Consider the following 13,181-nt stretch of genomic DNA (forward strand, 5'->3'; position numbering starts at 1 on the left):
AGGTGGTCGGCACATTTTTATACCTACGGCCATCGCAGTCGGGCTGGGCCTCCCTCAGAAACCAAGGCACCAACGCAAATGGGGACAGGGGTTATTTTTAAGCCGCTTGAGAGACACGTTCTCCGCTGCTGAGAGCGGATCTGAGCACCAAATCGCGCCGCTTTTATTTAAAAATTGCCTTCTTTTAACAATGTACAATGTCAGACTTAATCAGGCGTTAGCTGGCACGGGATCGGCTCTGTAATTTACATCCTCGGCTATAATGGAATATATAATACATCAATCGTATCTCTCCGCAGCCATCAGCCTTTTGGAATGTTGTATCGATGGTATTTCCTGGGCTCCTGTTCGCTCACACACACACACACACACACACACACACACACACACACACACACACACACCCGGAGCAGTGCCCCTCAACAGCATGAATCCATGTTCTGCTGTGCACTTGCCGTGTAAGCAGTTCCCATTTCAGCGTGATCTCTTTGCATTACCTGTCCTGGAGCCCAAGCCATATGCATCCTCACTGCTGCTCGTCCTTATTTAGCAGTGAGGTGCGGTTCCCTTGAGTTCCCACCTCTGAAGAGTGGTTCCTGTCTGTTCCCAATTCGGAGGTGTGGTTCCTGTGTGTTACCATTTCTGAGGAATGGTTCCTATGTGTTCCTAGTCAGAGGTGCAGTTCCCATGTGTTCCTATTCAGATGTACAGTTCCCATGTGTTCCTGTCTCCAAGGGGCAGTTCCCCTGCGTTCTCACCTCCGAGATCCGGTTCTCATGTGTTCCCATTTCTGAGGTTTGGTTCCCGTGTGTTCCTATCTCAAAGGCGGTTCCCCTGCGTTCTCACCTCCGAGATCCGGTTCCCATGTGTTCCCATTTCTGAGGTTTGGTTCCCGTGTCTTTCCATTTGCCAGAGCAAATAACAATGCCAGAGCTTCTTTTGTGATGTTACACAGAATCCCAGAATCCACTGCTAAAGTCAAAGCACTCGGGCTCATGGGGTCGTTGATGGAGACTAAAAATAATTGGTACTTGTTCCATTTCATGTTTAAACATTACCGAATGGTGCACAGGTTAAAAATATTGTAATTTGTTTTATTTTGTTTCAGGGACCGGTTTGCATTTCCAGTTGCAAAACACCGCCTTTCATTTCGCCAAATATGTTTAATAGACCTTCAGCAGTTTCTAAAGTGAATGTTTAAAAAAGACTGTAAATTAGTTAATTTGAAAGACTATAATGAAGCTTTCACTTTATCTATAAACTTATGCATTATAAGTATATACAAAGGCTATTAAGAATTAAACAAAGACCTGAATAGAACTGCTTACTCTCACATTCAAGTGCTGTTCTCTTCGTGTACCGATGGCTGTACACTTCTCATTGTAACAGCAGTTCTATGCTTTTTATTTACTTATTACCATTTATTACATTTATGTTGGTATAAAGTGATGATTACGCATTTAATCGGGGCTCATTTCACTTTAAAAACAGAAATTTTATGTATCAATTGTTATTTTTGAAAAATTCCCCCATTTAAGACAGTAGGGGCAGAAATTGCCCCCCAAATATTTTTGACAATTTCTGCTGGATTTCAGCTGCGGGATTTCAGCTGCGGGGTTTTCAGCTGCGGGGTTTTCAGCTGCGGGATTTTCAGCTGCAGGATTTCAGTTGCTGGATTTCAGTTTGGGTTCCTGGGCTGTGGTGAGAGTGAGTTTTCTCTGTCTTGTCGTTTGGGTTCTGACTCGCTGCTTGTGTTTGAGGCCTGTGTGCACTGCATGCCTCTCCGTTCTGCCGCTCTAATTGACCTGCCCGTCACCTTGCTCCATGTCTGTGGGTGGCGCTGACAGGCTAGATTAATAGGAAGGTCAGGGGTGTCCTTGTCTCCGTGTCACGTCACGCTTTAGATTAATATTGAGTTGAGAGGTCCGTAATCCCTCGAAGTGCCAGATTACTATCGGAAAGGGTGTGCTGTAATTCCAGGTGACGGGTGAGATTAATATCTGGGCGAGAGGGTGAGCTGTTCCTTGGCAATGGCCGTGACACATGGACTGGACAGGAGCTCTCGTTGTTCAGTGAGTGACTGCAGCTTGGCTTCTGGGAGCAATGATGTCTCAGTGGCTTCTTGTGAGCGGTGACATTTGCCGTACGTCATTTTCACCAGTCCCACCTTATGTATCCCACCAGTCCCACCAGGTGTTCACCTTCCACAGCAATTGTTTTCATATGTTGACTGCATAGTGTACACGATTTCATGGAACTCTTTCCAGATGGGTCTGATCGTAGCCCATTAGCCTGTAGAGTATGAGTGCAGTGAGGGGGCCCAATGCCAGAATGGTTAATGTTGCAATATTCTGTAATAAATAGTTTGTCATTGGTAATATGCATGAAGCAACGGCAGCCGCGGTGCTCTAATGAGCTGTGAGCAGTGTCTGCTGGAGAGGAGGTGGGACGCCGCGGTGCTGCCCTGTAGCATCTCTTTGCATCTGTGTGCCCACCTTGCACTTCTTCTCTGGAGGAGTTTCACGGAGATGAGATGCCGCGTTTCTGCGTGTTTGTGCGTAAGTGCTGTGGTTGCCGTGGCGCCTGAGGCTGGCCGCAGAAGCTGCGCTCACTGGCCTGCAGATGAGCTGGCTGATTTTCAGGCAGTTAGTAGTGCCTAGTAACTGTGGATAGAACATTCCAGCGCGTGGGGGGAGGGGAGATGGGACAAGCCAGCTGGGCCAACCCTACTTATTTGTACACGCCTGGGGTCTGTGCCCACGGCGACTGCCGGGTGCCCGGATTTGTGGCCGCCCGCTGTCTCCCCTTGCATGTTAAGCGGCCCCCTCCTCCCTCACTCTGTTCCTCCCTCCCTCCCTGTTTGTTCCTGGCTCAGGGCCACACCGTCTGATCGCCCTCGGGTGGAGTTAAGATAACAGTGGCCCCGCCCATCCCATTACATTTAAATGGTGTGTAATTACCCATCATGCTCAGCTTGTTGGCGCCCGTATCCGTTGACATTTTCAGCTGTAGGGATTTGGCTTTGAAGAGAAATGTATGGGGGGGGGGGCACATCGGGCTGCTGGGAAGTGTCCCCCCAGCTGGTCCAAGTCACGCGGCTTTAATAAAGCCGTCATCGACATGTCCCCTGTTCCTCCCTGCAGTGCGGTGCTGTTTCAGGCTGCCCCCCCCCCCACCCCCATGAGTCCCAGTGATTAAAATGTCAGCCAGCAAGCGAGCTCACAGCCAGGCGGGGCCGTGATGAACGGGTCCGCTCTTCGCTCCGGATCGTACCCAGATTCATTGTTCCACCTAGACTGGCGCCATATTTCACAGGTCTTTAAATGGCGTCTCCGAGGCCCTGCATCAGAATCGCTGTGTTCACTATTAAAATTAATGCGGTGTGGAGGGTGCTAGATAAATCTGGGGGTGGCAGTCACCTTCACTGGGGGCTCGCTTATGCTTGAGGGCCCCTGTCTTTCTGTTTGGCTGCTTCGACCGCTGGCTGTCCCTAAGCGTCCCATCTGGGCTCATATTGTAGGGGCTTATGGTTCATAAGAGCTCCTCTAATTCCCCAGACCGTGTCGGCCCTGGGGTCAGTGCCTCCCTGTCCTGGGATATGAGGTCCTGCCTGTGGAATGGGGCAGGGACTCCCTGTTAGAGGTCTGATTGGCAGCAGATGCTGTGGAGGAGAGATCCTGGTGATGCACCAATGTCACTCTGCTGGATCTCCTAGGCGTTCCTCATATCGATCCTCCAACCTCCACTGGTTCTTCATATGACTTTCGTCGAAACCCAGCTTCCCGACCGCAGGATGCTCTCGTTAATTTGTGAGATCCCTGCGCCTACGTATTATCGTGCACCTGGATGTCACTTCGCTCGTTAGTGAATGAGGGAACGAGTTTTAACAAGGACTCATTCCGGTAGCGGCAGTTTCCCGGACTTTCTGCTCCAGGTGAGCTGCCAGACGACTGCTGGGCCAATGTGTGGCTCAGCTGGTTAGGACACTGTGCTTGTGATCAGAGGGTCGCTGGTTTGAACCCCAAGGCTGAGGCCCTTAACTCCCAGCTGCTGCAGACACTGGCTAACCCTAACCCTGCCATCTCATTTATGTCGATTTGGATATGAGCATCTGACCAACAAAATGTAACATAACGTGAGGGTTGTCAGGCGAAATTGCCTCCGTTTGACGCGACGGTGGGAACTGGGCACCTGCATCGTCTCACATCCCCCTCCCTCCCTCCTGCTTCATGACTTTGCTACCTCACTTTAGGAGTTTTGGACTCCTGTGGACATCAGGCACTTTTCCAGACCCGTTTTTTTAAATCAGATTTTCTTGGGTTCATCCATAATGAATGCAGCAATAATTTCATAGCGCAAATAAGTGGAAGTGATCGGGGGGGAGGGACCATTAAACCTTAATGCCGGCCTCACACTCTTCCTGCCGCTCCGCGCCCCATGTCTCGCTGTTGGAGCGTCAGGCATAATTACAGAGCAGCACGCGGGGCTGCAGGCTCGCTCCTGATTTCCGCCCATCTTGTTCAGCGGTGCAGACGAGCTGGTGAACCTCAGAACACCACCTCAAAAACAGTTGAATAGATGAGGATTAGGATGTGTGGTGAAGTGAGTTTGTTTGTTTATGCACTTTTATGTAAAGCACAGCATAATAAACCTACGCGGTACACCTACACCAACCTACATACGCGGTACACCTACACCAACCTACATACGCGGTACACCTACACCAAACTACATACGCGGTACACCTACACCAAACTACATACGCGGTACACCTACACCAACCTACATACGCGGTACACCTACACCAACCTACATACGCGGTACACCTACACCAACCTACATACGCGGTACACCTACACCCACCTGTATATCATACACGATACACCAACACCCACCTGTATATCATACACGATACACCTCCACCCACCTGTATATCATACACAGTACTCCAACACCCTTATCCCCACTCATTCACTCTTAGCCTCTACTTCTACACGCACATACAGTACGTCTATACACACATTAACTTCCCAATGTCATTAGGGTTGTGACCCAGCACACAGTAGCTGAATACATATACTGGGCCACATCCGCGTACAGTAATCCCTTAGGCACACACACAGACACAGACACACACACAGTGACCCCGCCTGGATACACAGACCCGGAGGCATAGAGACATAAAACACACAGACACACACTGTGCAGGGAGGCTACCTCATCACTTATTGATGCTCCCAGTCACAGAGCTTGAATGAGGCGTCGTCCTGGATACCGTCTCCCAGCTGCGGCGCTGTCTGCTCTGGGGTGCCCCTGGTGGCGGCTTGGTCTGACGTCTATGTGTGTCTAGGTATTCCTTCCTTTCCCGCAGGTCCGACGGAAGGGGTTAGTATATATATAACCTGCACCAGCAAAGCTTTGAGAGGGAGGGTTTGGGCAAAGGACAAGGGTTTGTTGTCTCAGCTAAGCCTCAGAGGAGCTTAACGGAGGAGAAAAAGCTTTAGTGGTGTTAGCGTCGCGCTAGCAGGAGAGAGCAGCCCAGCCCAGATGCTCTGGGCGGACTGGTCGGTGTTATGTCGTCCTCTTCATCGATCGTCAGACAGTCAAATAATTGCACAGGTAATCCAAGCAGTTCCCTAGAAGACCTCTGTCTTCAAAATGTCATGGGGGGGGGGTGTTTGAACTTACCAGCTTGTCAGGGGCTGGGAATTGGGGCATCGCGGGATGGGGGCTGGGTGTAATTAGGGGGCATCTCAGGAGAACGGGGATCGCGGGGCCCTGCACCACTCAGCAGAATCCGCAGCTGTGCTTGCTTCCTGTCTGTGACCTTCGGTCCCACACGGACACCCCCCCCACCTCTCTCACACCCCAACCTACATGCCCGCTCCACATGTGCGAATGCGTTCCCCTGGTTGCAAAATTGCAATTTATATGGTACTGTGATACCCGGTTGTGGCGTCCCAAGCATGACCTCATCTCTGAAAATAAAGCAAGAAAACAGGGAGTGGCCTTGTCTGTGTCAGAAACGACCTTTTTTGGTTGAACACCTTGTAGGTTGAATGGGAAGCCTGCGTGTGTAACGCATGTGTGGCGTACTAGTCCATAAATGTTGCAGTACTTTTCTTCAACTGTTATGTTTGAATTATTTGATCTTCACGATAGCCAGCTGATTGCTGTGATGATACCTGTCAGCCTGGTTGCCTGCCTGTATTATGTGTCCTGATCCTTGCGCCACTGTGTTCCCTCAGATTCAGTGCACCGTCACCTGCAGCAGTATGAGGTGGAGTACCTGCAGTTTGCATTCCGCTGGATGAACAATCTGCTAATGAGGGAGCTGCCCCTTCGCTGCACCATACGCCTGTGGGACACCTACCAGGTACAGTGCGTGTGTAGTCACACACCTGCCGGATACAGTGCGTGTATAGTCACACACCTGCCGGATACAGTGCGTGTATAGTCTCACACCTGCTGGATACAGTGCGTGTATAGTCACACACCTGCTGGATACAGTGCGTGTATAGTCACACACCTGCCAGGTACAGTGCGTGTATAGTCACACACCTGCCAGGTACAGTGCGTGTATAGTCACACACCTGCCGGATACAGTGCGTGTATAGTCACACACCTGCCGGATACAGTGCGCGTATAGTCACACACCTGCCGGATACAATGCGCGTATAGTCACACACCTGCCGGATACAGTGCGCGTATAGTCACACACCTGCCGGATACAATGCGTGTATAGTCACACACCTGCCGGATACAGTGCGTGTATAGTCACACACCTGCCAGATACAGTGCGTGTATAGTCACACACCTGCCAGATACAGTGCGTGTATAGTCACACACCTGCCAGATACAGTGCGTGTATAGTCACACACCTGCCGGATACAGTGCGTGTATAGTCACACACCTGCCGGATACAGTGCGTGTATAGTCACACACCTGCCGGATACAGTGCGTGTATAGTCACACACCTGCCGGATACAGTGCATGTATAGTCACACACCTGCCGGATACAGTGCATGTATAGTCACACACCTGCCGGATACAGTGCGTATATAGTCACATACCTGCCAGGTACAGTGCGTATATAGTCACATACCTGCCAGGTACAGTGCGTGTATAGACACACACCTGCCGGATACAGTGCGTGTATAGTCACACACCTGCCGGATACAGTGCGTATATAGTCACATATCTACCAGGTACAGTGCGTGTATAGTCACACACCTGCCGGATACAGTGCGTGTATAGTCACACACCTGCCGGATACAGTGCGTGTATAGTCACACACCTGCCGGATACAGTGCGTGTATAGTCACACACCTGCCGGATACAGTGCGTGTATAGTCACACACCTGCCGGGTACAGTGTGTGTATAGTCACACACCTGAAGGGTACAGTGCGTGTATAGTCACACACCTGCCGGGTACAGTGCGTGTATGATCACACACCTACCAGGTACAGTGCGTGTATAGTCACACACCTGCCGGATACAGTGCGTGTGTAGTCACACACCTGCCGGGCACAGTGCGTATTTGATCACACATACCAGGCACAGTGCATGTATGATCACACACATACCAGGCACAGTGCATGTATGATCACACACATACCAGGCACAGTGCATGTATAGGCACACACCTGCCGGGCACAGTGCGTGTATAGGCACACACCTGCTGGGTACAGTGCATATATGATCACACATACCAGGCACAGTGCATGTATGATCACACACCTGCTTGGTACAGTGCGTATATGATCACACATACCAGGCACAGTGCATGTATGATCACACACCTACTGGGCACGCGTATTCACACGAAATTCTTGTTCGAGCAGCAATGGTGCTCGCCACTGCACCACCCCACAAAAAGTACTTAATTAAAAATAAAACATATGGTATACGGTGACTTGACCCGCTCCGACAACGATAACGATACCATGTACTTGTTAAATTAAAACGTTATCAGGACCAGCCCCATGTCAGGCGTCTTTACGCAGCAAAAGCAGCTGGTGTCGATGTTTGACCTCCATGCAGACAGTCACCCTGCATGGTACTCAAACCCGGCAATGAAGCCATTGGCCCTTCCTGTCCCACCTAGCCACAGTTATCCCTGCCAGCTCTCGTTAGCTGGACCAGAACCAGCTGAGACTGATCTGGCAGAGGCGAGGTGGCAGCTCCGCACGTTTCATCGAGAATCATTTTCTTCCTACTGAGTGACATGGAGGCCGCAGAACAGACGGAAGTGGCCCGAGATCGCCTGCGTTCTCCTCCTGTGTCTCCGTCTCGTGTGCCCCCTCCCGTGTCCCACTCTCCTGTCCCCTGCTCGACCGTGCGTGAATCTGATCAGTACTCGCTTGGGGAACCTGACAGCACCGGACGTTTCCTAGAAACCCATGGCAGGAATTTCCTCTGGAGGCCAGATGCCCCCCGATAGCTCATGAGAGCAATGTGGAAAAATACAGATTGTGTTTTATGCAGCTCAGTGCTCTGGAATTTCACGGCGAGAGCGTCGCTGTGGGGTCGGGTGCCGTGGAGCGTGGATGGGGAAGTGTTCATGTTTTTCTGCACATCAGGAGACCTGATCTACCTCCTGCTAATGTCCCCCTCACTTCTGGTGTAGCTTCCTAACCGCTACACCATCTGCTGGTTTGTCGGAGCGGGTCAAGTCACCGTATACCATATGTTTTATTTTTAATTAAGTACTTTTTGTGGGGTGGTGCAGTGGCGAGCACCATTGCTGCTCACCTCTGGGACCCGGGTTCGAGTCTCTGCCAGGCCTCCATGCGTGTAGAGTTTGCATTTTCTCCCTGTGTCATCGTGGGGTTTCCTCCGGATGCTCCGGTTTCCCCCACAGTCCAAAAACATACTGAGGGGTTACCAAATTGTCCAGAGGTGTGCATGTGTGAGTGGATGGTGGTTGGTGCCCCACCCTGGGTTGTTCCCTGCCTTGCACCTGCAGTCTCAGGGATGGGCTCCGGACTCAGAGATGTGCTGTTTTTCTCTTATTCCTTTAGAATAAGGTGCCTTTTGCAATTCGGCAGTTTGTTTTAAGTGGCCCATAATCCGCTCAGAAAATCATTAGGCAGTTAAAGTTTTCTGGTGTCGAAGCCCTCGTACCTTCCTCTCTGAGGGTGGGCACTTCTCCCGGTTTTATTTTATCGCCTGTGATCTTTTTGGGTGAGAGGACCTCCAAAGCTGAGGAATCCATTGGGGATTTGACCCCAAGGCATGCTGGGACATGCCAGTCTACATGGCTCGTCACTCCTCACGCCCTCTGCTGCAGAGCAGATGGAAGGTGCGTCTTTCTACCAAATGGGGCCCTCGTGCTGGGAGGGGCATTGAGCTTAGACCGCCGAGTATGAGGTGGTACGAGCTTTCGTAGTCCGACGGCTAACGGTGTCAGGACAAGGACCCCAGGGAGGATGGGGGGCAGTGAGCCACATAAGATTGGGTAATTGTGGCCCTGGGAACCCCCCTTGACCTGTTAGCTACCAGCTAGCTCCTTGTACCGCTTCCTACATGAACCTGGGATGGTGGGGGGTCCTGGGTGTGTGGGGGGGCCTCCATTGCCCTCGGTGCCGCCGGCTACACCATCGATCGCTGTGTTTGTTGATGGGCCCGCTCGGCCGTGGGGGGGGCACCGGATCGTGCTCCCTGCTTAGCGGACGGCCAGGTCAATAACGCGAAGATATTGCCTAATGTTTACATCGATCGGCTGTTTTCCTGGGTGGGAGCGGCGAGCAGCTCTGAATTGGGAGATTGATGGTGTCTCGCCGCCCCTGCGGCTGGCCGGTCGTCTCCTAATGGGGACTCACTTTCATCTGTTTGTCTCATGATAAAAAATTACGCCTGCCTGTCTCAGACCAGCATTCTCAGTTTGGTGGATGGCATGGACTGCTCTTGGCGGGGTGGGGCCACAGAGGCACTGCCCTCAGCTGAAAGCTGATTGGCCTTCCAAGTGCCTCCTCTCCAGTCACTCACCAATTCAAAACATATCATTGGTTGGCCCCTCTTGTCCCTCCCAACTAGAATCTGCTCTGGCACTTGGGTGTGTCGGCATCATGCTGTGACAGAGAATGTGGGTAGTGCAGGGGACTGAACCCCAGCCCCATGTGGCGCCGATCACCAGTTGCATCATTCTAAACTCAGACTTCAGCAAAGAGCGCCCCCTATAGCCGTATTGTCCTCAGGGCACCGGGGAGTAAATTAAATGCAGGCACACTGACCTTAGCAGACTGGCCTTAGCCCTGGAAGCAGCGACAGAGTTCCTGCTATCAGTGATTATGGGAATTAAGTATTATAACGACTGAAGGTCCAGCCCCTCATACACCTATCCAGCACCTCTCTGACTGGGGCTGTTCTTACGGAATCTTCTGGAACCCGGCTTATCGTGCTCCAGACTTCCATGCGGACAGAAATATGGGGAGGTGAGTGCAGGCCTCCGTGAAAGTGACATATTTAATTTCTTTTTATTTAATCTCTCGCTACAAGCTACAGGTTCTTCGTAGGGCTCTTGGCAGGTTGTTCTAACACAATTCTGTACATCCATCAGCTTTCCTTCCACCCCCCGTTGTGGTTACACACATGGGCAAAGTGTCTTTAAACAGCTTTATGGTCATGCATGATTTTGCCCCCTACCCCTCTTCATGCCTCTGCCCTTTTGCCCCCTACCCCTCCTCATGCCCCCTGCCCCTCCTCATGCCTCTGCCCTTTTGCCCCCTACCCCTCCTCATGCCCCCTGCCCCTCCTCATGCCCCCTCCCTTTTGCCCCCTACCCCTCCTCATGCCCCCTGCCACTCTTCATGCCCCTGCCCTTTTGCCCCCGCTCCACCTCATGCCTCTGCCCTTTTGCCCCCTACCCCTCCTCATGCCCCCTGCCCCTCCTCATGCCCCCTGCCCCTCCTCATGCCCCCTCCCTTTTGCCCCCTACCCCTCCTCATGCCCCCTGCCCCTCCTCATGCCCCCTGCCCCTCCTCATGCCCCCTCCCTTTTGCCCCCTACCCCTCCTCATGCCCCCTGCCACTCTTCATGCCCCTGCCCTTTTGCTCCCTGCCCCTCCTCATGCCTCTGCCCTTTTGCCCCCTACCCCTCCTCGTGCCCCCTGCCCCTCCTCATGCCTCTGCCCTTTTGCCCCCTACCCCTCCTCATGCCCCCTGCCCCTCCTCATGCCCCTGCTCTTTTGACCCCTGCCCCACCTCATGCCCCCTGCCCCTCCTCATGCCCCTGCTCTTTTGACCCCTGCCCCACCTCATGCCCCTGCCCTTTTGCCCCCTACCCTTTCTCCATGCCCCTGCCCCTACCCCCACCCCCTTGCCCCTGCCCTCATCCTTGTCCCGCCCCTTGCCCCTGTCCCTAGCCCCGCCTCCTTGCCCCCCACCCCAAATTTTTGCTTCTTTCCCTGCCCCATTCCCATGCTTTTGCCCCCACCCCCCGTGTCTGCTGTGGATCTGACGGGCCGGCATGCCTGTGAGCTCTGGCCAGCTGGAGTAACTTCCCCGCCTGGCACCAGGAATAGAATCCAATTCACCCCATGAATATTTGATACCTAACAAAATAGTCTGGAAATGACTGCCCCCCCCCCCCCCCCCCGCCACCCCCTCAGTGACAGTCTCTGTCAGTGTAACACACCTGAAATATCGCGTTGGCCTGAATTACTCTACTTTGCTGAATTAATATTTCATCGCTTTCGAAATGCGTGTGGGCGGGGGGGTCAGGTCTTGGGCCGCTGAGCAGCATCTCGCCCCCCGCCATTCTCAGGCTTGGATGGCTGAAGCTGCTTTCTTCTGTTAGTCATTCAGAGCTGCGATGAACCATCTCGCATCCCAGCTTCCTTTCTAAGCTTTACTCTGCAGTCATTGTGTTCCTGTTTATTTTTTGTTTCCTGTGCAAGTTGGCCGTACACCACCCTGAAGTCAGTGGGTGAGAATCAGCTGAGCGTTCACTCATATCTGCCCAGACTGAAGGGACAGGCCCACACGTTTCCATCAGTGCATTGCAGAGAGTTCCCACTTATGGGCGCGGATTGGAAGGCTGGCAGCGGGGTTTCATAGCGCCCCCTATTGGCCTGGGGGTGCTTCTGCTATTCATGTCTCTAATTTTAATGTAATGATGATACACTCATAATTTGCTGTTGCAGTATTTCCATATGGATTTTCCTGTTGTGACTTCCAAGTGCTTGACCACTGTGTTGTTATATGGGAGTCGCACACCTTGCTGCTCCCCCGGGGCTGATGGGGTCAGCTAAGACTTACACTCTAGCAGATGCTCAGCGCCACAAGGGTCTGGCAGCTGTAGAGGCGTGGAAGGTGCCTTTCTGTGGTGGGGCTGTGTTTTAGCGTCTGCCCCCGCACCCAGGGAGATCTCGCTGGGCCTGGTGTCCTCCATGCAGGCGTGGAACTGAGAGCCAGTCTGAGGGAGTCCAGAGCAGATTTTATTTTTTTTTTGTCACAATATTTTTTAAGATTCTGGCAGTTTTACGATATATCAGGTTTTTTTTTCTTTTTTTTCACCCTCACCATGGCAGACAGATCTTACATCAATGAAATCTGTGTGCAGAAAGCTTTCAGGTCACATGTTTGCAACTGGTCACCTGATCCTGGGTGGGTGGAGTCCATCACACTGTGTCGCAGCATTTTACAGAGGAATATAATCCTACTGCGTTCCGAACGCCCCCCTTTCATCGATAAATCAGAAGCCCCTCCTTTAAAGGAGGCCATTAGGGGCTAAATGCTTTAGTGAGGTCGTTGCCGCTTACGCTGCAGTTATGTGGCAGGACGCCATTGGCATCACCCGCCGTCTGCCAAGTTGTATTGCGCTTGGTGTGCTGGGGCCTGTTTTCCGGAGTGGCGTCCAGCTGGGCTCGAGTGGACAAGGCGGAGACTCCACTCTGCCTGCGAGCGGGACCCCGCCCGGTCTTGTCGACACCTCTCTGCTGAGAGCCTGCATTTTCCGCAGTGTCTGTCCCATTGATTACAATAAAAGAGCCCCGCAGGTCACTCAGGTTGCGTGGTGGATGACTGGCAGAGAGGAGAAGACCTTCTACCAGCCCTCCAGCGGCACTTCCGGAGTTTCCTTGGCTGCAGAACCCTCCTCAGTTCCACACTCCTCCTGAGAGCCTCCATCCTAGATAAGTTAAGAGTGAGAGTTAAGGTCCAAGGGTCAAGGCCGGGGG

At 52.4% G+C, this 13,181-nt stretch overlaps 1 protein-coding gene across 4 annotated transcripts in view; it reads left to right on the top strand.

Moving 5' to 3' along the window:
* tbc1d22a (TBC1 domain family, member 22a) overlaps window positions 1–13,181 on the top strand; it is a 56,724-nt gene that overhangs the window by 28,336 nt on the left and 15,207 nt on the right. For all 4 annotated transcript variants that reach the window (XM_049009316.1, XM_049009318.1, XM_049009317.1 and 1 more), the window contains one exon: window positions 6,249–6,376. In XM_049009316.1, the coding sequence (XP_048865273.1) occupies window positions 6,249–6,376 (128 nt within the window). The remainder of the gene's footprint in view (window positions 1–6,248; window positions 6,377–13,181) is intronic.

The sequence above is a fragment of the Brienomyrus brachyistius genome, chromosome 3, assembly GCF_023856365.1.
Source record: "Brienomyrus brachyistius isolate T26 chromosome 3, BBRACH_0.4, whole genome shotgun sequence".
In the NCBI taxonomy this organism is placed as follows: Eukaryota; Metazoa; Chordata; class Actinopteri; order Osteoglossiformes; family Mormyridae; genus Brienomyrus; species Brienomyrus brachyistius.